The sequence below is a fragment of the Denticeps clupeoides genome, chromosome 9, assembly GCF_900700375.1.
Source record: "Denticeps clupeoides chromosome 9, fDenClu1.1, whole genome shotgun sequence".
In the NCBI taxonomy this organism is placed as follows: domain Eukaryota; kingdom Metazoa; phylum Chordata; class Actinopteri; order Clupeiformes; family Denticipitidae; genus Denticeps; species Denticeps clupeoides.
Window position 1 is genome coordinate 16,934,328 of NC_041715.1, and position 24,287 is coordinate 16,958,614.

A 24,287-nucleotide genomic window follows, 5' to 3' on the forward strand; every position below is an offset into this window, starting at 1 on the left:
CACTTACATTGTAGAAAAGTATTTCCTCTGTGTTCTCAGATTTCCACCCGCGTCCAAAGACATGAACACTATGGGAATGGTGAATGGTGTGTGTGTGTTTGTGTCTGTGTGCAGTTTGTTGTCCTCATGGGATCTAACAACCACAACCCTGAGGAGTAAAAGTGAGTGAGTGGGTGGGTGACTGGCTGGTGTGGTGGAACTGTGTTAATATTAATTTAAATTATAGAACACACACACTACGGTGAGTAAAGTGAAAGTGAAGCGATTGTCATTGTGAAACAATTCAGCACAGCCCACGGTGTCACAATGAAATGTGTCCTCTGTATTTAACCATCACCCTTGGTGAGCAGTGGGCAGCCATGACAGGCGCCTGGGGAGCAGCGTGTGGGGACGGTGCCTTGCTCAGTAGCACCTTGGTAGTTTGGGGATTCGAACCGGCAACCTTCTGATTACGAGTGGCCCATTGAGTAACAGTCCTGCTCGGTGTAATCAGTGCTTGGCGGTGGGCCTGTATGCTGCAGAGTCGCAACCAATAAAAAGCCCGTCAGAGCACATATAGAGCAGGCTGATTGCTCACTGCAATTACAAGCTTCTTCTTGCTGGTCTGGGATAAAAACACTGGCCGGCATTAGGGTCAGGCAATTTCAATACATGATAATTATTTGCATAAAAGAACTCAATTTTGGCATCCATCCTATTTAGGACATGAGATAAGGAGAATAACTTTTTGCAAAGAGGATAAGGACATTTTTCTACTGAATGTCTCAAAATTTAAATGAGGACTGAAAATAAGAAATTAGACACTTTGAAGAAAGACAAAACAGCAACACTAGTATCAAAATAGAAGGATTTATTTTTATTTCTTGAGACATTGAATGAGACTTCATTTTAAGTCTTGGAAACAGATGACTTTACCCTAGATCGGGGTGAGATAGCATCACAGCGCTTAGCTCCAGTCCTGCCAGCATGCCAAGTTGGCAACCAACCATAGCCAGGTTCTCAGTCTGACACAGACAATAACGACTCTCAGTGAAGGACAAAGTCAGATTCGAGTGAAGCAGCCACGAACATGAGTGGGCATTGGGTAAAGATTTAAAAAAAAAAAAAAAAAAAAAAAAAAAAAAAAAATTAGCCCTCTCTATTGGTGGAAAAAAAACTGAAACAAAAATTAAAGTAACCACCTGGGTTGTCAAGTGCACTTCACATTTTTCTTTTTCCAAATGGCTGAATTTAGAATAAAAGAGAGGTTTAAAAGGGAGACAGGAAGGTTTTTTTTTTCGGATTCTCCAACTACCCCCTCAAGACATTACAGTACAGAGGTAAAGCCACGCCCTCATTCACCACCCACATTTAATAAGAGGCACAATTGGCACACCTGACCCCCATACAACAACCATGGCCGATTACAGCCAATGGCAGGCAGGCGTCAGCTCAGCCAATCGAGAAGCGAAGCTACAGCAGGACTTCTTTTCTATCAGTGCACCAGAACATATGGGCGTCCGCTACACTGTGCTGACAAGGCAGTACAGGGACACAAAATATATATTCTACCACTACAGACCAAAGAATGAAATTTGGAAACGTGCAGGTAAAAGACAGCATACTGCACATGTAAATAAAAAAATTAATAACACCTGATCTCAGAAAAGAGAGGAAAAAAGAAAGTTATTTGCTTAGTTATTGAGACAGAAGCATGGTAGACTGTGGAGTTTATTAAAATGCACCGAGTTGACACCTTTGTGCAAACAGGCGACGTGAAGAGAATCTGTTAATTTGTTAAAAAAAAAAAAAAAAAAACAGGTATGAAATTAAACGTGTGCACAAAAAGGTATTTTGGCTGAATAGTAACAAAAAGCAAGAGCCCAAGCAAGTATGCAAGTACTGAACCTCTGGAGGAGGAAAGTTTACTGTATATAAACATATATACACAGTATATGAATCTGTGCATTCATCTAATTTACATATTTGTACATTCATTACATTTACATCCAGAGTGGGGGATTATGAAGTTTCGTATGTATTCACATGATGCCCAAAGAGGATTTGACCTTCAAGAATGAGTAAAATCTTGTTAAATCTTAAAAAAAGTTAGCCTTAGAAGTTATCATTCTTCATTGATCTCAATATTGTGTCAAGTAGGTCTTATTTTTTCTTACAAAAGTCTGTTTCTTGGAGAGAAAAAAAATACCAAAGAAATACTCTTGACAACTACTGTTAAAAAAAAAAAAAAAAAAAAGGCCAGAAGACGACAACCAGTGCAGATGCTACCCCTCCTCCCAGGACAGCAGTATTAATGCATACACTGTGAGGTTACAAAAAAAAAAAAAAAATGAACACTGGTCTATTCACCAACTGCTTCACTGCTTTATTCTCATCCTCATCCGACTTATGCCAGAGGTCAGTAGGACACGTGACCAGAGAAACACTTTCCCGGAGGTCAGCTGAACGGAGTTGTGGATGCCACGGCCGTAGGCCCTCTTCCTGCTCAGGCGTTTCCCTGACGACGCAGGTGGTCAGGCGGCAGTGTTCCAGACTTTAAAGAGACTCGTGTCCGCGTCTTCTGGGCCTGCCAATTCATTCATTTTGGTTTAAGGATTTGGACTGAATTTCCTTGCTGGCAGAGCCCACGATAGTCCGTACTCTTCTCCAGGCTCTGCCCAGTCAGCCACCCCAGCAACGAGTGCAAGTTGCTGACAACGCAACCATCCCGACGTCATGAAAAGCATTTTTGCAGCACAATGCAGGGTCCCATCTTCACATTCTCATTCATGCTTATTTACGAAGGTCAAGAACGCAAACCTGAAACAAAGTCAAAAAGGCACAATTACTCTTAAAATAAATAAATAAATAAAATAAACGACAGTATATGTTATCCATACAATATAGGGTGTTGCAAATATGAAAGGGGCACATCTACAGACAACTAGAATTTAGGCAAACCGGCTACAATAATCTATAATTGGGGTACATTCAGTTTTTCAAACTAGGCGAATCATTTTTGTGGAAAAATGTGAGCCAATCATGGTCACAAACATGGCTGCCTGATCAGCAACCTCTGTAAAAATGTAGCTGGAAACACAGGACTGGATCGCATGGTTGCTGGTTGATTGAATCTTTGCGATTGTAATGTCGTGAGATTCGGGAGGGACTGAATATACAACAACGGAGATGGTGACTTACAGAGCCATCAGAGGCACTCGCTCCAACTTTGCTTCCAGTGCTGTTCCAGCAAACCTCAAAAATCCCCCCCGTCCCCCTGTAGCTGTTCACTAAGGCTCCGCTCTGCAAAACAAAAAAGAAATGAAACTGGGTTAGCTTCACAGCGTCCTGCCCTTACTGTGGCTTATTTTACTAAACTACACCAAGTCTACTCACCACAGTATTCCAGATATGAACACATTTATCAAAGGAGCCACTGGCCAAGTACTTCCCATCTGGACTGAAAGCCACGCTGTAGACGGGCTCCTGGTGTTTGGTCAGCGTGTGAATGCAGACGCCTCGCTCCACGTCCCACAGCCGCACAGTCGAGTCGAACGATGCGCTGCAAGGAAGAGCAGGAGGCGGCGTGAAGGGCCCCGGGGTATTCACATGATTTCCGACACCCGTACAGCGCCTTCTCATTCACATGCTCTTTTTGTGGAGGTAACACATGATGAGGAGCGATGAGGGCATTTTTAGAACTGGTGTTGATTAGGAGCGCAAGTGCTAATTATGAGACTTTCAACAGCTTTATCACTAGGTGCACCAAATTAAGCTTTGCCTGCATGGAGATGTGGTTGAAAGGAACAAACAGAACTCAGACATGGAATGGATTCATCGCAGTTCACTGTTCTCATGGGAAAGGACAAGAACATTTTAAAACACTCACACATGCATGAATGTTCAGTTTCTGCTTTAGTCAAGTGATGGAAATGTACGGCGTGTACAAACCTTCCAGCACAAAGCATGACTAGACGCTCACCTGGCCAGCATGATGTTGGAATTGGGATTGCTGGTGCCCGGGCCGGTGGGACTCCATTTGATTGTGTAGATCTCTTTACTGTGGGCCTGGAGGTCATGGATACACGAGTCCTGCTTCATGCTCCAGATCTGAGGTCAGAAAAGCTTTATTAGAGGAACAGCCCTGCAAACCAATTTTTTTTTTTATTCTCCGGAACTTTCTTACCTTCAGTGTCATATCATCAGAACAAGAGGCCAGCAGCATGCCCGATGGGTCCCACTTAATGGCATTAACCTCATTCTGAAACACATTAGAAGCTAAATTTAAGAGGAGCCACCTGGGTCGAGCCGGACCGACTTCTCGTGTCGCATTCTTGGTAAACGAAGTCCTCCTCCGGCGGTCGGATTACCGTGTGTCCCTGGAAGGTCTTGAGGGGCCGATCGCTGCCTAGGCGGCACACGTGGATGCACATGTCCGTGCTGCATGAAGCAAAGGTCGAGTTGTTCTGCCAGTCCACGTCCAGAGCAGGGGCTGCAAAACAAAAGGTGCTTGTGAGATCCGCGTCTCCACGTTTTCTACAGAGGCTGAGTGTGGCGTTACGCAAGCGCCTCGTACCCGAGTGAAAGGGGAACTGCTGTTTGGCTTCGCCTGTGTGCGCGTCCCAGATGATTGTCGTCTGCAGGAGCATTTTTCCAAGTTACCAACTGAGTTCTCACACAACAAAGATGCAAAATGTTGCTATGCCAACAAATTAATAAATGCAAACACCTATCTGCTTAAAACCATTCATACCTTATCAACACCAGCACTTAGAATGCTGTTGCCCTTCTTGTTCCACTTCAGTGCAAATATGGGACCTTTGTGCTGTCCTAAGGTGCTTGCCAAATTGCCTTTAACGGGTCACAAAAAAAAATGTTATTGAAAAGTAGCTGTTTAACATCTTCATTTAAAAAACGGTACATAACTACATTTAAAAATATTGCCGTCAACTTTAGAGCATTAAACACTTGCATTTAATCTGGAAACTATCACAGTATTTTATATAACGTCATATACACCGAACCCCAGAATCCTCCCGTAATTCCAGCAAATATTATTTTCCCTTTAATTGCTATTACTGAAAATTGATGCAAAACTGTATTTAAACAAAAGATTTTGGGTTGGAAGCGGTTGCTTTCAGTGTTGTTGGATTGCGTTGTCTGTTTAGCAAGCCAAGGTTAAAAGAGAAATGAATTGCAAGAGTTAATGCGTTAATGGTAAAAGGGTTATTGTACCATCTTTTGTCCATATTCTTGCAAATCCATCATAAGATCCAGTTGCTAGGAGAGTTCCATCACTCTAGGGAAAGAATATAAGTAAATAAATACAGTGGCGTGCTGTAAATTCCATTGCTTCCGAAGAATTTCATAAGCCACATGATCTTTTTCGTGACCCACTTACATTCCAGTCCAGGGAGGTGACGTCTTTGTTGCTGGGGACGTCTTGGCCTCCCTCTCTGATGCAGTGCCGTAAGACCAGCTGCGTGGACCCACTGTTGCTGTTCTCGTTCAGGTTCCATATCCTCGCCGTGGAGTCTCCCGAGCTGCAATGGCAACACTGTGTGAGCTGAGCAGTCTCAAGCCACCCCTCGTTTCTTCATATTTACTTTATTAAGTAATGCATACATTACTTAATAAAAAAAAAAGGCAGATTCACCAAAGAACGGGCACAAATTTTCATTTCAAATATCAAGAGGAGACATAAAAGCTGTCTGTGTTATATGGTGTAGATCATAGTGCAACAAACATTCTTTCAGTTTCGAAGCAAAATAGAAAGAAATGATCAAGTTTTAGCACGGTACTGAATTAGTTATGAATTAAGGACACTCGTCTGACTCACCCTGAGGCCAGCAGGTCACTGACTGGGTTCCAAGCACAGATGAAGACCTCTGACTCGTGTCCTCTCAGCACCGTGGCCTTGCTGGCAGGGATCTCCACCCCGCCATCGATTTCCATTGGCTCTGTGTGGTTATCTGCCAAAAGCACACACACTCCTGTAACTGGGGCTCAGCCTCGCCATTTCTAGTAGTAACAACGCAATGAACCACAATTAATCATCCCAGATGATAATACGAACATATCTCTGCACTACGAGAAACGTGTAAAAAGGCTACGTTTCCCCTCTGGCTTCCATTATAAAACATATTTCATGACGACATCAGAAATAATCAGTTAACCTGTAATGCTTTAAATCAGGTCTGTTTTACTAGATTTTTGTAATGTACATATCGAAGCAATTTAAGACGGCCACAACTAATTACAATTTTCTCATGAATTATTACTTTATTTCATATTCAAATTGCAAGTGCATGTAAACCTGAGCACAGTTGTACGCCACTGTAATACAGACTGGCTTTGTAGGGGTCTCCTACACACCAGTACAGATGCTGTTAATGGTCTGAGGTCGGGGCAGGACAGACAGGGATCTTTTTCCTCCGCTGAAGGTGCTCTGGGTCGTTAAAAGGTGAAATTCTTCTTTAACTCCAGCTCGTTGGCAGACGGTAGCAGATTTCGTGCCAAAGTCTCTTGATATTTGGAGCCATTCATCAGTCTTGACTAGAGCCCCTGTCCTGGCTGAAGAAAAACCACCTCATATGGAGATGCTGCTGCCACCATTTCTCATGGTATGTGCGGTGTTGCCTGTTTTTACGTTTAATATTTGTCTCACGAGACTTTCTGCATAAGACAGTAGACCTGAATGATCTTTGAAGTGATTAGGGGCTTTTGTCACGGGGCTCTGATTTGTGGTGAATAAGCAGAATGCTTGCAATTTCCAGGGCGATGCCATTTGCTGCCATCATTTTCATGCAGCTCTTATAAGGTTGTAACTGGTCTCTTGGTGGCCATCATGGTGTGCTTTCTCCTTACATAGTCATCCAGGGATATCCTGTCCTTTCAAAAGTGACTGAGGAAACCGGTTCCTACCAATATTGAATATCTTAGGGGTGCCCTTTGAAATTCTTATATATTCAGCATGTGATTTTTTTTTTTACTTTCAGCAATAAGATCTAACATATGACAGATAGCATAGCCTAGGAATCATAGTTTCTTTTAAGGGTTTATCAGGATAGCTCCAATTAGTGTCACAATTGAAAACATAGAGGGGAATATTTTTGTCACACACACAATAAATCAATGTTGCCAGATTACACAGTAAAAACAGTCAAAAAATAAAAAACAGAGCATCACATATCTGGTAACACTGTTTATGCTACTATGCAAGTGTAACTTACTGATTCGTGCAGCTAAACTAAAATTGACACATTTATGTTCCTACATGGATAATCAGCTGTGATTTAAAAATGAATTAAAATTAATTTTAAAAAGGAGACCCGTATCTGAGGAGGAGCTGGAATATGGAAGCAAAGCATGCAGCAGCATGTGACGTGGTTCACTACTTAAAGCCATCAAAGATACTATAGACATGCGCTAGTTGTAACTATAAACATAGTTATAAACATAGAAAAACGTTTCTCACATAGTCGTACGGGAACAATGTACTTCATGGTATATATTCATGTGTCAATCCGATCCCAATGACTTTATATGTTTATTTCAGATTCAAAAACTTTAAAAGCCTGAAAAATTAGCTTTTCAAATTCCATGTTTTTTCAAAATTTTTTACAAAAAAGCCCTTGAGGAACCCTGTATTTAGCTCCTCATCTCCAAGGTACTTAGAAAGGGGCAAATCCTGAAGACATGGTCTAACATCAGTTCACATGGCCCAAGCACTACGTCCACTAGGTGCTTTGAGAACCTTTTTCGAATCATAAAATTAAAAGTCAGTAATCCTAGCTACATCTCTACTTACACTTGGCAGCATTTCACTGCAGACACTCCCAGTTCTTTCTGTAATATGAATGAGATCTGCTGACAAACATCCGCTCCCTGTTTAGAGCCTGAGAAATTCACACCATCCGCCCTCCTCGGGTTCCACCTAAATCTAAGCCACCAACATACTGCTTAGGGGGTGGCAGCTACCAGGGTGAATAAATGGCTCCTCGATCCTCCCCCAAAAGGAAACAAGAGCCACACTGTCCTTCACCATGCCACATTGTCTGACTGAGAAACCACACCACCGCAACACCGCACGGCGGTGAAGTGAAGAAAGTGGCCTTACTCATGGTATGAGTCCCGTTCTCCTCGCCATTGACTGTCGCCTCTCCGTTCTTCGGCGTGCTTTGATGGCCGCTGGTGGCAGCCGCCAGGGCGCTGGCCGCCTGCTGCTGAGCCAGTCTTTCCCGGAAGGCCTGCTGCCGTGTCTGCACCACGTCTGGCATCACCGCGTCAATGAGGGACAGGGACTCGATTGGCCGTCCATCAAAGACTGTCCCATCCTGCCCGGAAGACATCACCAGAAACATTTTTATTAGGAAACATGAACACTAGATGCTCTCCAATTTCATTTAAAGGCCCTCCAAAAATTGGCCTTTTCCATTATGAAAACAGCGACAGGGGTTTCACATGAACTGGAACGCAGAACTCCAGCCCAGATTGGCCAGCCTACACTCCTGACAGCTCTGCATTCGGAAATAAATTTGCCAATATCTTCCCATCCACATTTTAGATTCATGCTGCGGTGCCCTGAATGACATTTCCGTCTGGACAGGGAGAGGGTGTAATTACATATTAAATAAAAACACACTAATAACTGAATGAACATCACACGCCTTCTCCTCCAACTGCACAAACTATTAATACATTGGGGTGTGAAGTTCATACGTGTGAATTTCAAGTTGAACATTTGCTGAAAATCTAAATATGTGACTGTAGCATAGTTTCTTCTTGATTAATAAGTGACTGTGCTTCCCATTTCTGACAACAGGGAAAAAGCCCCACGAGTACAGCATCCGTTATGAGAGCTTCCTCAGCGTATGCTTGTGTGGACGTAGGAACTCATAAATGACCAGTTTGACTGCTGCAAATGACATGCACAACACAAACCAAGCAGATTACGCATTTTTATTATGGAATTTTCCATACTCCAGAACTTTTCAGCCCTGTTACAATAAGACCTACTGAGATCATTTCCATGCCAAGTGAGTGTTGAGGAGCATATTCTGTCATGCTGATTAAGTTAGAAGAGCAGACTGGTGCTTTAAAAGGAGGGTGATGCTTCCTCTGGAGGGAAAACACGTGCAGTCATCATTGCATTGCATAAAAAGGGCTTCACAGGCAACGATATTGCTGCTGCATAGATTGCATCTAAATCAACCATTTATGGAATCATCAAAACCATAAAGGAGAGGTTCAAGTGTAGAAGGCTACAGGGTGTCCAAGAAAGACCAGCAAGCACCAGGACTGTCTCATAAAGCTGGTTCAGCTGCGGGATCATGGTGCCACCAGTGCAGAACTTTCTCAGGAATGGCAGAAGGCAGGTGTGTGAGAATCTGCACACGCAGTGAGGTGTGACTTTTTGGAGGACGGCCTGGTGTCAAAAAGGGCAGCAAAGAAGCCACTTCTCTCCAAGAAAAACATGAAGGACAGGCTGATGTTCTGCTAAACAGTACAGGGGTTGGACTAATGAGGACTGTGTCATTCTGAAAACTTTTGGCCATGACTATGTAAAGTGGTCACCGACCCTGGTCATGGAGGACACCAGTCCTGCACAGCTTAGATCTTTCAATGTTCCAACACACTTCATTCAACTCAAGAACCGGCTGATAAAAAGTACATAAGTTCAATCAGATATCCTAAATGAAGGTCAACACAAAAACGTGCAGGACTGGTGGCCACCAGGACTAAAGGCTCACGTCACAAAAAAATAGTCATATTTATGGCACACTCACACAAAAGACTCTTCCATAAAGATCATCTCACCTCGTTGATGCTAATCTCTGCCTCCACATACTGAAGGCCTTTTTGCAGGATGGAGATGAGAGCAGCAGGAGGCACTAGTGTTCCATTGATGTTGGACTGGCTGATGTGGCTTTCAATGCCAAAGGTGAACGCTGAGTGAGAGAAACCTGGAAAAGGTTAAGCACACAGGTTACAAAATGCGCACACAAAGAAATCAGCCTGTACGAATACAGTGTTCACGAACACACTCACATTTAGCCTGAGTACTGCAGTGAAACGGTTGGTATTATTATTTATGGAGAGCATCCGCTTTTTAGCCACCAGAAACAGAGCCGTGTTGAGGGAAGTGGTGAATTGAAATGCTGAGCAAGCACACCTCTCTCAAATGACTGGCCTCAAAGAATATTGCAACAAAGGAGTAATCAAACCCAGCAGCCAGGATCTCAATAATTCATTGCCACATCTCATATAGTCTTTGAAAAATGGGTTAACACGACTGCCTGCTGACCCATTCACATTGGGGAACGTGATACGCTGCAATGGCAGGGTCTGATGGGTGTAGTGATTGGTTAAGGGCCTTTTTCCTCTGTGGGGCAACAATATAAAAACCCATTTTTTGGAGACCAACATATGAATCTAGATTTAAATTCTGCTATATAATTGTCATTTCAGCTAAGATGGTCTACTGGGGTTAAAGGAGAATAAAGACCAAAAAGCAGATGTAATCCTCAATTTGGAGCTTTAAACGATACTCAAAATATTGCTGACCTTCCACCAGAAAAGTAGGTGGAAGGTCCAATTCACAAAAAAAAAAAAAAAAAACGGAATTCACCGCCTTCCATAATTCGAAAATTGTGCAGCCCACCCACTTTGTCTAAATCACAACCAGTAAAACCTCTTTAAATCAGTTAATAGGAGGTAGTAATAAAAAAAGTAATAAATATTCATTCAGCATTCATTCAAACAAATCTCATTTTATACTTTCACTTGTTCCAGTGAAGAAAGTAAAAATTTCCACACAAAGTTAAATATTGATGGAGAATGTTCATGTTCTTGTGTAATCCTACTTGAAGATGGAAGCAAATCTTATATTTTACACACCGCACATCAGCCTACAGTCAGCAGATTTCTTTGCCCTTTACACTATTATGCTATTTTATTGTTCCAACAATATCAGCCACAGGAAGATTACTCCAAACCTTCAAGGTCAGTTTTCCACGTGCATCCATGTGTACAAATTGGTCTCATTTACCTCAGGTAATTTTTTTTTTTTTTTTTGGATTTTGTGCAAGGCAGAGAGGAAATTAAGTAATATTTGTTTCAGAATTTAGAGGGACTCTTACCTGATTCCTGAAGATATCTGTAGACCAAAAAGTTCACTTCATCACTTGTTATACTCATCTTAACCCACCTCAATGGATGAGGTATAGAGGAAGGATAGGCCCACTCTGAAAATAAGAAGAAAACATTTAGCAAATTTACTTGAAAACATACAAGGCAACACTTCTACACAGTCAATTTAGCTCGATACACACATAAGGAAATCAAACAAATGCACCAATCAGATACAAATCCATCTCTAGTTCATCTGAAGACAAAACCCCCAAGTGTTGTACCAGACAGAATACGTGGCGTTTTGGGTGTCTGAATCTAACACAAAGGAAGCTACCGAATGATCATCATTGGTTGCAAGATAAACGACATTTCCAGACACCATCAACCTGATTACTGAAAGCGAGCGTAATGTCTTCCCTTCACACGTACCCTGAATCTGAACACACTACCGCCTTTACTGGGTCGTGTCCGCTTTTTCTGAATTCCCTCCTGGAGGCCAGCGTCCTGGTCCTGGTCCGTTACTGCTGTTAACTTTGCTTAATTACATGACAGGACGAGCCCAGAAGGGCTAGCTGCTGTCCTGATCCCTGCCACCATGGCACACCAAACAAGCTAACATAATTAGCAGGGAGCCTGGAGGGTCCCGTGTCCCGACGGTGCCACCGTGCCACTAATCCACGTATCAGATGGGCTTCTGACAGAATTGTCAATTACACAAATCCCCGAGCAGTTGGATATCCCTTAACAAAACACCATTTCGGCTCAACACAGATGCTTATCTGGGTATTAGCGCCGCACTGTGAAAAAGCTGTTTACCGGCAGCCTTTTCCCTAAATAACCAAAAATTGGTGGACTAGCTAAATGTTAATCCTGATTTATAGATTTGTGCTTCTGGAAGGATTTTTTCAAAAGTTAATTAGGAAAATGTGAGACACTGGTAGGAAGAAAAATGGTACTGTTTAGAAACTCCATGTTTCTATATCACAGTACACATTGAACATACATTTATGGCCTGAAACAAAAAATTCACCCAGGAAGCAATTTACTGGAAGAGCAACTAAAGATTAACTAAACAAAGATTTAGTTACATAGATAAAGCAATACCTAGAAAAGTTGGGTGGCCCTTTTAATGAAAGTCTGTATGGTTTTATACCCTTTCTACAAGTGCCCAAGTCACTTTGCAACAAAAGCAACCTCATACATTTTTTCCCAATCTGAGATTTTTGGTGATGCTACGGTTCTGTGTAATCAAAGCATTCACACAATCATTTCTCTACTTGATCATCACTAGGGATCCACAAACCTGCAAGTGATAATGCGTTTAATTCGCTGTCAATGGCACACGCCTTCATCATTGTGAACGTTATCAGACACAACTGAAAGTCTAGTCAAGATCTCAGCGAGTGGCCTAAGACAGATGGTAAAAACAGTAAAGATTAAAACACTGCAAGTTAACAGAGCTGCTTAGCAATGACAAATTGTCAGCTTGTCAGGTAATGGAAAAAAAAGAAAAAGATATAAACGGAATATTTTGTTTTAGAAAAACAATCCATACTAAGAAATCCAATACAGCAAATATATATAAACCCACAAAACACAAAAATTCACACAAATGGCTCAGTAAGGTTAACCATTCAGCTCATTTAAGAGATGAATCCTTGAAATGTGCCTCAACAATATTGCATTGCAGAAATGTTCCACCAACACTCATCTGAAAACCAGCGTCAGTCACGCAGGGCTCAGAATCAGATGCTAAGATCACTGTACACCCTGAGGACAGGACAGCAGCAGCGATCAGGTCAAGAAAGTGTGTGAAATGGGAGGGGGGGTGGGGAGATAATAATAAAAAAATAAAAATAAAAAAAATCACGCTCTAGGGCTTAATTCTGCTGGCTAATCCTTTCTAAAAATAGACCCATTGTGGCCGCTCAAGGACAGGCAAGCAACGCTTTACACAACTGGAAACGTCTATACAAACATGTTCTTTACTTCTTGTTTGGAGGAGATTACAAAGGAGGTCCGGTGCATGTCCTCTGTTACCATAACAACAATGTCTGAACACATGAAATTTTTACGACGTGTCGCAGATAGCAGTTACGCTTATTTTCTACTGGCCGTGGTCCTCCATGTACGGCTGTATAATAGCTATGCGCAATGTTGCTTTTTACCGGCTCAATAAGAATCTTTAATCGGTATGAAAGGTATTTAGCCAGATTTGTATTTATTGATGTTGTTCACCTAGTTTTTTTTTTTTTTATGTGCCTAAATGCTGTTATTACTAACAGCAAAATCTACAAAGAAATTACCCCAAAATTACCTATATCGTATCGTATACTCAATACACTGTGACCCATGGATCGTGATTCTTACCACGAACTCATGAGACCGAGTGAGCATGTTATTAAATGGTACATTAATTGCAAATATGAATGAAGTGAGCAATCATTGAGCGGTACTGTGGAAGGGCAGGAAAAAGTGAGCAAGCAAAAACGGGAAGAGAGAGAAACAGAGCGAGGAGAGAGAGAGAGAGAGAGAGAGAGAGAGAGAGGCCGGCCCACTGTGACCAGACATGCAGAAAAGCCCATTTTCTTGCGGGGCGTCACCTCCTGACAGACCTGGAAACAGCAGCCATTTTCCCTTGAACCGTTCCGCTGAGTAAAAACCCGGCTTTGAATCCCCGGCCGGGGGGGTGGGGTGGGGGGGTGAATGGTAGGCTGAATGAATGGTGGGGGGTGGGGAGGTTAACTAATGAAACAGGTATCCGCCACCATCTCATTTCGGCTTCCTTTTGCTGCGGTGGCTTAATGACTCACTTAGTCGGAGCGATGCAGACATGCAAAGGGCACTGGGGACGGTGGGGGATGGGCCGACGGGGATTCCCATTCTCCCGAGGAGCCATTTATCTACAGGCGGTGCAGCCTCGCCATTTACCCCACTTACTAGTCAGTTGACAGAGGATTTTTTTTCTTTTAAAGAAGGCAAGTAAAAGTGACATGAACAAACACTGAGAGTACAGTGCAGCACAGCTCAGCAGCATAGCATAACTTGATGGCAAGTCTTCTGTTTATTCCAAAATATGAACCAGTGAGTTAAAATTTGAGCCTGAGACAGTGAAGCAGAAAAGGTTGGAACAACGACATTGTGAAGAGCATTACTCTGCATGAGCAGCAACGTCTCAGTGTAATACACATTTACGGGGGCGCATGTGCTTCAACACGCGTGCCTTTTACATTCTCCTGAGGAAGAATATAAAACAAGTACCTAAATACGAGTTTAAAATTCATGGAAATAGACAAGAAGAGCAATGTCCAGGGCCCTTGGACATTGCAAGACATATTTTCAAATATATCGATATAAAACAATAGCAATATTACCTTGAGATTCTTTTCACACAAAAAAAACTAATCTATAAAAATTGGAGATTTCCAATTGTTTATGACCAGGTTAACACCGCCACGAATGCCCATATCCAGCTACGTAAATTTACTGGTTGCCATCTTGTAAAATAAACAAATTGGAGAAGAATATGATCCTTAAACTATTAAGGACAAAGTCAATGATTCACCCTATCCAAACACAGCAAGGCAGGACATCAAGTTTTAAGAACATTTCATGATAAATAGGCACACAGAACAGACATTTCTGTATCAAACAGTGTCCAATTTCTTGCTCAATGTCAGACGAACAAAGAACACAGCGTTTTAAAACATTCAAAAGATTTTTAATGGCACTGACTGGGCTGCCGTGTTGTGCTCCATCCAATGTCTGTATGTCTGGTTCAACAAGAGGTCCCGGTATCTGCTGATGAAAAGGCTGTGCCACAACTTGGGGTTTCAGGGGTTCCAGCCCCCTTACCTTTTCTTGATGCATGAACAGTGTTCATATTTTGGGCACACAACAGCTCCTTTGTCTTACTGAATCACAAATTCGTACAAAAAGGGAAGGCTTTGTGGCCAGATGTGACTACGATAGCATCTAAACTTTGGATTAAAAATGTTTGGCATCAACCTGACACTGCGCTAAAACCAGATTTTTCACCATGAGAGCCTCTGTATGTGGTTGGAAGCCGAGCCAGCAAATACTGACATATTGAACAATGAAAATATGGAGATCAAAGACTGTGGGGCTGCGGATGGAAGAAGAAAAAAAAAGTCTAATGGAAGCCGGCACAAAGCTACCACAGAGCCCCTTCAGGCCCAAACGCCCGACACGATAATTTGCTCCTTTAAGGGGGCTATCTCTCAAAATGTTTGGGTTTGTTCGAAGGTGATTATCCGGCTCGCGCGCTCACATCTTTCATTAGCGGCCGTGAGAATGTCCCGCTCTCCGCTACTCCGAAGGATCTCCCCACTGACCTTATTCTGATTAAGTCTAGGTAGAAAACCCTAGGGGTCGCCTCATCGAGGGGTTTAACAGCCTGGCAAATCCCACCGCTGCAGACCTAAATTTTTTTATTTTTTTTTGCAGAGCTAAAATGGGTCTGCACAACATCTAACGTTAAAGAAATGTGAACAGAAGAACTAATTGTGTTTTCTACATCATCAGAATCAATTTGAACGTAATTCAAACTCTTTTCAAGTACAATTTGCCAGGCATTCCCCAAGCTTTTGAACGCCACGGCTACACCCCGAGGTGTACAACCAACAGCCAGCAATGACAAGCGGGTATCAACGTTCGAGCATTAGCACCTTCGAGCAAGCTAAAGACGAGAAGAAAAAAGAAGCCAGTGCAAGTTTGTAACTCGGCGTGGGCTCAGAAAGGCTCAGCACCACGTCGATCTGACGATGCAGACTCGACGCTCTCTTTGGTAGAAAAATTAGAATCCACCCAGAGCGTTCGGGCCCCATACAGATTGCCTGGCATGGAACGCTTTCGCTGGCTCTCGACCTGTCTGTGGAAAGTCGCGCCGCAGGAACAAAGAACCATTGTAGTTCTAGGAACACCTGTGTTGTGGAACTAGATTTAGCTTCCCAGGACAAACTAACAGCATTAGGATGAACCAGTGACGTAAAAATGTACGTTGATAAGTGTATACTAAACACCAGCTCCGAGGGCTGATGTGGCTGGAGGGGGAGGGATGCAAAAAGATGCGAATATTTAAAATAAACCAAAGTTTGGTCAAGCTTGTCATCCACTTCATGAGCATTAATTCTTAGACAGCACTGTTATTAATGCCCAGAGTCAGCGTCATATTTACTGAACACAGTGTGCTAATCCTCAGTGGCCTGTCTGGGATGACCGCTTTATTCTGAACATGATATAATTCATTTACATGAACCGCACATGAGTCGGTAAAAGGCCTTTCCCCAGACTAGACACCATAGTAACTCAATCAAGACACTTTAAATAAACCGCTGCCCAATTTATATAAATAAAAAAGGAAGTGTTTGTGCAAAAAAATAATGGCACTTCATACATTTGTAAAAGTTAATTTCCGTTCCCCTCCAATCAATTCACAGTTATTACTGTTGGTACGAACAGCAAACAGTAAAGCAGCCCTACAGATAAATTAGAAAAGCTCCTATAAATATGTACTTGGTCTGAAGCCCCATATTAAGGATGCAACCTCTTCATATGTTTACGAAAATTCTAGTAAAAACCTCATTAATAGCAGCCCTACACGGGGTACCGTATAATTCAAGCCGCTGTATTTCACATTGGCACCATGCTTCAACACCACATTTAAAAATCAGTGTTTTAATTAAACAGTGAACAAAACTTGTCAGCAGAGTGATGCAGTGGAATCACAGCAAATAAATAAAGTGAGAAACAAGCGTGTTGCCATGGTGATTTAAGAAACCCCTGCATCTCTTTTCCAACAGCAGTAAGCCCCTCCCATCCTACTCTATAGACCCTGCTGCCTCAGTCCCCTGAAACATCTGACCCGAAGGTCACGCAGGCAAACCGAAGAGTCAGTTGAAATGCAAAATAACATTCTAAAAAAAACAAAAAAACCATCATGTACAGTAACATGGAGAGAACGGTCTGCAAATTCCAGGCACAGCATGCTCAGCCCCCACATTAACAAAGATGCTACCTGCATACTCCCTGTCTCAGCCAATTATCTGTCAGGCAGCGGCCGAGATCCTAAAACGGGCAACCGCACAAGCACAAGCACACGTTTAAAGCCTAATACACTGCGGTATGGTTATGCCCGAGGACTTCGACCAATACGCCTGCAGTGAACTCCTGCTCACCATGCAACGGCTTACAGCCACGCAGAAAATGAGCGTTATTCAGTTAGTAAACAGCGTGCTTGTCATTAGTGCCCATTACCACAGTAATACCATTTGGTCTCTATAGAAGGCAAAGTGCGACTGTGTATCCTTCCACGTAGTTTTACGTGTAAAAATATATATGTGTATATATGCACTTACATTCTCTAAGCAGAACCCATTGATTAATTTTGTGCTGCTTAACCTATCAAAAGAATTCAGACAGACGTGTATTCCTTTGCCCTGGCGAATAATGATGCGTCTTCCTTTACCCCACAAGCTAGCTGGAAGGTTGTTGTGATGTTCTTGCTGCAGGACGAACGATTAAGTTCCCCACAGACAAAACTGGACCTTGGCAGCCCAGAAAAATAAAATAAAAAAGGCATTCCACATACGAGCACCCCAAAAGAATTCATCCTCCAGTGAGTAAGTGTTCTTATTGTTCTGAAGGGTTGAGCCAAGTCCTGGGCTCCTAATGAACGCCTCTCCTTTGCTCGGATCAGAGGTGGACATTTCAGAATTGGCTCCTCAACGGTCTGTCTGAAACTAAATCCTGGTCTGGATTTTTTTTTTTTTTTTTTTCCTCCCAACCTCTGCTCGAGCTGCTTTTCAGATTTTGGTAATGAAATTATTTCCTCAACGTGATGTCAATTTCCTACCATCCTAAATATTTTCAGGACAAATAATAGAAATAAAGTGAACTAAAATAAAGTATATGTATTTAATCAACATGCTTATGATAAAATGGTCCTTACGCAATTGTTTAATCACTCTAAGGCTTACTGTTTAATGAGAACCATTTTAAAGAACCTTGTTCAAGGTTCCTGCTGATGTCTTCAGATTTCAAGTCACCGTTCAGCTTCAAACAGACCTTCCCCTGTTCCCTCCTGTTGCTAAAGCTGTTGATTTCCTGTTTTAATTAAATTATTGTTGACTGTCCTTCTCTGTCCTCTACTAGACATACTAGTGCTGCTAGAGCATTATCTTCACCCAGTCCTCGTGAACGTGAATACCACGTAACCACATAAAGGACCACGGGGTGGATGTGTTTTCCCGAAAACATCTCTGTGTCTAGGGTGCCATTTTCCGCGGCTGCATAACCCCCTGCACATTTCTGGAGAAGAGCTATTTTTTATAGTGATAAACGCAGCACAATGATTACCCAATAATGGCGCTCACTGCAAAAATCACCTTTTGGTGAAATTGCTTCGGCTAAACCCCATAACTTTCCTTTCGAACGTCCAATAACAGATTTTTTTTAGGACCACAGCACTAAAGAGTCTGCAAAAGCCATATTTATAAAAATAAAATTACAAGGCGGAGTTTACAGTTTTGCTAACCTAGGTGTTGATACCTGGCCTTCTCATAGAACGTCATGCACGCTGCCTTTATTCCAATCACCTGATTTCATCCTGTCAATCATTTGTGAGCAGCTTCTCACGGACAGCAAGCTAATAAAAAGAACCCAGTAGTGCACAGCTGACAAACCCTGGCACTGCACATCTCATGCAGCTCTAAACAGGTGTGTACTTGCAGACTGATCTAGGTCTAGAGGTCTTCAATCAACTACATTAAAATCACATTGTGCGATTCGATCACATTTTTATTAAGAAACATTTTCACAGTGACTTGCAACAACAGCTTGGATCTCTTAAAATGGCAAGAAATCAAATGTTTAAAGGTTTCAAAATACACTTGCTTTTACACTACCTCTCCACATATACTCTATAGTCTGGATAGGAGGCTCTCTCCAGTTCATGATTATTACACTGACTCATCATTATTTAGCCCACTTTCCAGTTCAGGGATCCTAGACAAATAGAACTTGAATGAAGTTAACACAAAATGCTTTTGGTCTAGGACTAGGATTTATCCACAAACAGGAAACTGACCCATAGTGTCCATACCTCTGTAAAATCACCAGTCTTCACCATTGTGAAGTGCATATACTAATAAAATATCATATAAAACCCAGCCACCCATGGTTCATGAGGAACTGGATTTGCTGCCTGCGCTTCATTCACAAGTTCAAGGAATGCCATAGCCATGGTATAAACCATAGATACTGTATTACAGAAAGAAAGTCACTACAAGTCCTGATCCACCCGTTTACTAGCTTTCATTCAGCCACAGCAGTAACTCCAATCGTGTGAGATGTTATAGACAGAACATTAAAAAAAAAGCTATTTTAAAATACCTGTTCCAAGCAACAGGCTCTCAAAATAAAGCTTGTTATGAATAATCCCATCCAGCCAGACTGTGTTCAAGGTGTCTGTGAAGAATGAGTTTTTCTGTGGTATAAGGCAGGAAGAACATGGGAAGTCACCATGGACGTTGGGAATGTCTTAACCTGGATCATGAACACGATATTAAAGGGCAGACAGCGACCTATATAAACCTTAGAGCCGAAGAACCAACCAACTAGGGACGATAATATCACTTCCAGCTTCGGCTGTAAACGTAACGTGTGACCCACAATGACTCATGTAGTTCGAACCCTTTCAACCCAATCACAAGTCAAAAAGTAGCCTGAAGGTTAGAAGTAGAAGTTAACTTTACTCAATCCCTTCGAAATCGGGCATGACGTGAATGAGTCTCAGCAATGATTAACCGCTGTGGTATCATGTGTAGACAGTACCGTCCGGCTTGCACAATACAATTTCAACACAATTACCAGAACCGCCGAGAGAAGAATTACAACATAGCCCCGAAAAAAAAAAGAGGAAACATAAGAATTATTTATGACACTGTAAATGTGAAATACAACCTGTAACCGGAAACAGAGACGGAACCGTCTGCCCGAGCTATAATATATATGTTTGTGTTGTTGCTTGTTTAGAACCAGTGAAAGCATGGGAACGATAATCGGCCTAGATGATTGATTAGGCAATATCGGCCGATACTAATAAGCCTACGGTGTGCCTCTCACCACGAGAGGCCAGAGAACCGCCGGCCTTTACTGAGCAGTCGCCCTAACATCATGTCCACATGCGCATGGCGTGTTACGGTTAAGGTCAAAGCTTATGTGTTTGCATATAAACGCACAGAAGCAATTGAAAAGACTCTGTGGACCAGCTCACAAACGAGCATCAAGACGGTCACCACCAAATTAAATGTTATTTCTGAGGACGAGGAGCCGCTGCCAGTTGGCCTAGAGCCCGTGTGAACTCGGAGACCCTGCTTGATCCTTAATAAATAAATAAATGAAGAGTCAGGAACCAACCCGTTGCTCTATCATGAACAAAGTGTAACAAGGCAAATGTTGAAAGTAGTCTACCTTAAAATGGGGACTCCAGAGGGAGGCCATTTACAATATACTTTTATAAAAATCAAGAGAGAGCCTATAAATGGGACCACGTTCCAAAGCAACGAACAGGTCAACATAACAACCCTTCCAAATGCAAAATATTTTATTCAAACGAACAAAACCTTGATATGCAGAGAAATCAAAGCATACGTCAGTCGATCAGTTACTTTTATTTCATGACACCACGTGATTTTCACCGTACAGCAAACAATCTGATCAACAGGTGATGCTGAGGCCCTACTGGTTTGAGGCCTACCTGTACGGATCTGCCAATCACAACATGCCAAATAGTGATCTACGCCTCTACAACAACACACAAAAACACAACAACCTCCTGCAAAAAAAAAGGAGAAAAAGTAGGTTTAAAAATAAAAAAAAAAAAAAGTGAAGACGGGTGAAGTCTCCAGGCAACGTTTCCGAACTCGGGACGGATTTTAAGACTCCCAGCTGATTCGGTTCGAGGGGAAAGAAATGTAGGCCACCACCACCACCGTCATCCTCATCTTCATCACAATCATCGCAGCGTCACGTTAAGCAGCCTCGCTCCCCTCCCCCACCCGCGCCTTCCCAACTACATTCACCAAAAAAAGTTACACTATAAACACACACACATGTAAGTAAAAATGGCGATATTAAAAACAGAGCAAACGTGCTGATATATTAACCCAAATTAAAAAGTTACGCCCGCGTTTTAAACCCAATTCGCTGCAGCGTGAACAACAACTATTCAAATAAAAATCGTAAACCTACATTGTCTAGAATAAAAGAAAGAAAAAAAAAACGTGACGATAAAGTCGGCGTAAAATAACACGAATAAAGAAACAAAACTTACCGCAAGAGAAACACGCCGCCTCTTCCACTTCCACTCGGGGGGAGCCTCCAACTTCTAACACGGCGACTTCCCACCCATTCTCGCCCGTTCGGCGTTCCAATTCAAACCGCGAGAACCGGAATTCCCTCTTGCTGTCGGTCCAAAAAAAAACAACCCCAAACTATAACGATAATTTAAAAAAAATAATAATGTCGGCTAATGCTAACGCGTGGGAGCGCGTGGACGGGCAGGGCGCATGAGTTCGAGTTTTCGGCTTTTTTTTTGTGAGAACGGAGGTTCGAGGCGGCAGCGTACACTCTCAGCCCGGAGAGTATGTGTGTGTGTGTGTGTGTGTGTGTGTGTGTGTGTGTGTGTGTGTGAGAGAGAGAGAGAGGGAGAGAGAGAGATGGGGGTGGGGGAGCACTCAGTGACCCACAATGGAAAAATCAGCCCCTGACCTTAAACCTGCTTATTTACAGCACGACACATCACGCAATGTGGGTTTTTTTTTATCCCGTTTTAACGGGAGGTGGCGGCTACAATCGCCATTTTACCTGATTATGTAAGTAGGACACGAATGAGTCCGCGTGTCCTCAGGCGGACCGCTGTGTTCTGTGGATAAATTTCCCACACACATCAACACGGAAAACGTGCTACTGTAACCACACAAAAAGCATAACTCTCCCCGTCAAAAAAAAAAATTATATATATATATATACACACACACACACAAAGAATGTGCTTTATGTTTCTGGACTACGTGTACATTAGCTAAGCCCCGTATCGACGCTTTAAAACGGGAACGCCGAACGCCGCGAGTGTAAAGCGCGGCGTGACGCAACGGCGCCCCTCCCCCACGCCGCGCGCTCTTTTCCGCCTGGCCCGCCGCAGAATTCTCCCTTCGCCCTGCCCGGTCACTCACATTTGGAAAGTAAATAACGAGTTGACATCATTACAGCCCCGCGCTAGCGTGACACGTTCCTTCGGGCGCCGTAAAGGCTGGACTACGCGCGCAGTATTTACAAAGAAAAAAAAAGGGGGGGGGGGGCGAATTATGTAATTTGCTTTTTTTTACTTTTTACGCGTGTGCAGTCAAATGTAAAGCAATTATCTATTCTTTTTAAATTGTTGAAATCATTAAGGAATCCTAAATCATGCAATAAATAATAATTTTTAAAATAGAATTAGGGATGATTTATGTCCAAGTTGTATTAACTGCAGAGTGCAATGTAGCTATCAATTTACAGAATGACCTTTCAGATTAAAGGATATACGATCAATTGACCTAATATTGTTTTATCACACCAAAAATAAAGCCGCCAAGTAGAATTTACATTGTTCACCGACACATTTCAGACGATTCTCAATTAAGTGCGTCAATGTTGATTTGTGGGGTCCGTCTATTAGTGTATGCGTGGTAAGAGCTCTTCCTGCCGGGGAGCTAGTGCTGACCTCCTAACAAAGAACAGGTTCAATCTGCTCCCCTCCCCCACCCCAGGAGACTGATGAGGGTCACATGACCTTTCTAGACAGCACAGAGCAGGGATGGTAATATGTGGCAGTGGGGGAAGGGAGCCGTGTGTCACATAACTCCTGTCGGGCTCCCATTAAAGCCTGGGAAGTGCTGGAGAAGCTCAGTGACTTGCAAGGAATTTCCAGCTGGGTCTGTATCTGTGTCTGTATCCCTCACACATTCTGCTGTTGTCGTAATTTTTTCCAATTGTTAAAAATTTGATTCTGTCCCCATTCGTAGCGTGCCAGGGTCTGGCGTGACTGATGCAGCCATGTGGCCGAGATTGTGTGTCTTTCTGTGTAATCAGTAAGACTGTACTGCCCCTCCCCCACTGCCCATCCCCCATAACAAGCCACAAAGTGGAGGAGACGCGTTAAAGACTTTTATGTTCTTGTAAAGTTGCCTCATCTGACCACGCGGAACCCTTGCACACTGATTTACACGAACATTGCTGAATTACGGAAATAGCAGGCTGCTGGACTTGTCTTTCCAAGCGCAGCGCTTTTCAAAGCGAAGCACTGTGATGCCTTGTGATGTTGCGCTGTTTCTTGTGGCATCACAGCAGTGAAAGAATTATTATTTTTAATGAGACTCTGTTAAGATACTGTCTGCTTCGGTGAACTGCCAGGAAGATAAAGGCGGGAAAGTGGACTGATGACTGACTCAGTGGCTAATGTCAAAGGTCAAGGGGTTGGTGACCTTTGATCCAACAGCTACGTGCCGCATCCACCGTGAACAGAGTGCCTGTATCTTTCCATGGTTCACTGCTGTAAACAGATTTACCCTTTCTTCCACTAATATTTCTTGTTTCAAAATGTTGTATTTAGAACAGTTTTCTTATAACCGTGGTTCCCAAACTTTTCACAAAGAGTACCATCTCTCAAAATATTTAAAATGCAGTTTCAACAGTTGAGAAACTATAGCACATTCTAATATTAATATCATTTATCACTGATCACTTATCCACTGTTAATAATACCACAAATACACAGTAAGGGTGGATAATAACTGTACTATATTGAGGACTATAAGAGTAATAACTATGCCACATTTAAACACACAGCTGCTGTCAATGTTAAGTAAAATCTGAGCCACACACTGCCAGTAGTACCACAGTTTATATATTATATGTATCTCTAGCAGGAAGTCTCAACACTTGGAAGCAGACCCTTAATCGGGTTCAAATCCAGAACCAACCTTAGTTGGTTAAAAAGGGTAGTTGGTAGCTGAAAGTCTTTAAAATGATGAGTCTATTGATATGCAGTGAATTGATGTAGGATTGTTGGGTATACATCAGTTCTCTTCACATGCCAAATGGTCTGTACTACT

The 24,287-nt window shown here is 42.5% G+C and overlaps 1 protein-coding gene across 1 annotated transcript; it reads right to left on the minus strand.

The window, feature by feature from the left end:
* Positions 1–2,245: 2,245 nt before the first annotated feature.
* Positions 2,246–21,958, minus strand: tbl1x (transducin beta like 1 X-linked). Its single transcript, XM_028991777.1, has 15 exons — positions 21,467–21,958; positions 11,121–11,225; positions 9,799–9,944; positions 8,099–8,315; positions 5,819–5,951; positions 5,381–5,522; positions 5,215–5,278; positions 4,733–4,830; positions 4,556–4,616; positions 4,350–4,471; positions 4,166–4,240; positions 3,962–4,089; positions 3,376–3,541; positions 3,181–3,282; positions 2,246–2,799 (listed from the first exon to the last, which is right to left on the minus strand). The coding sequence occupies exons 2-15, from the start codon at positions 11,176–11,178 to the stop codon at positions 2,773–2,775; spliced, it is 1,539 nt and encodes a 512-aa protein (XP_028847610.1). The 5' UTR covers positions 11,179–11,225; positions 21,467–21,958; the 3' UTR covers positions 2,246–2,772.
* Between the last annotated feature and the right edge of the window lie 2,329 nt (positions 21,959–24,287).

Excerpts from the sequence above, each read along its gene's own strand:
- tbl1x (XM_028991777.1), bottom strand. The coding sequence starts at position 11,178 with ATGAGTATAACAAGTGATGAAGTGAACTTTTTGGTCTACAGATATCTT. Across the intron at positions 8,316-9,798 it reads CAGAGATTAGCATCAACGAG|GATGGGACAGTCTTTGATGG; the intron begins GTGAGATGATCT and ends TCTTCCGGGCAG. Across the intron at positions 4,472-4,555 it reads GCAGTTCCCCTTTCACTCGG|CCCCTGCTCTGGACGTGGAC; the intron begins GTACGAGGCGCT and ends TTTGTTTTGCAG.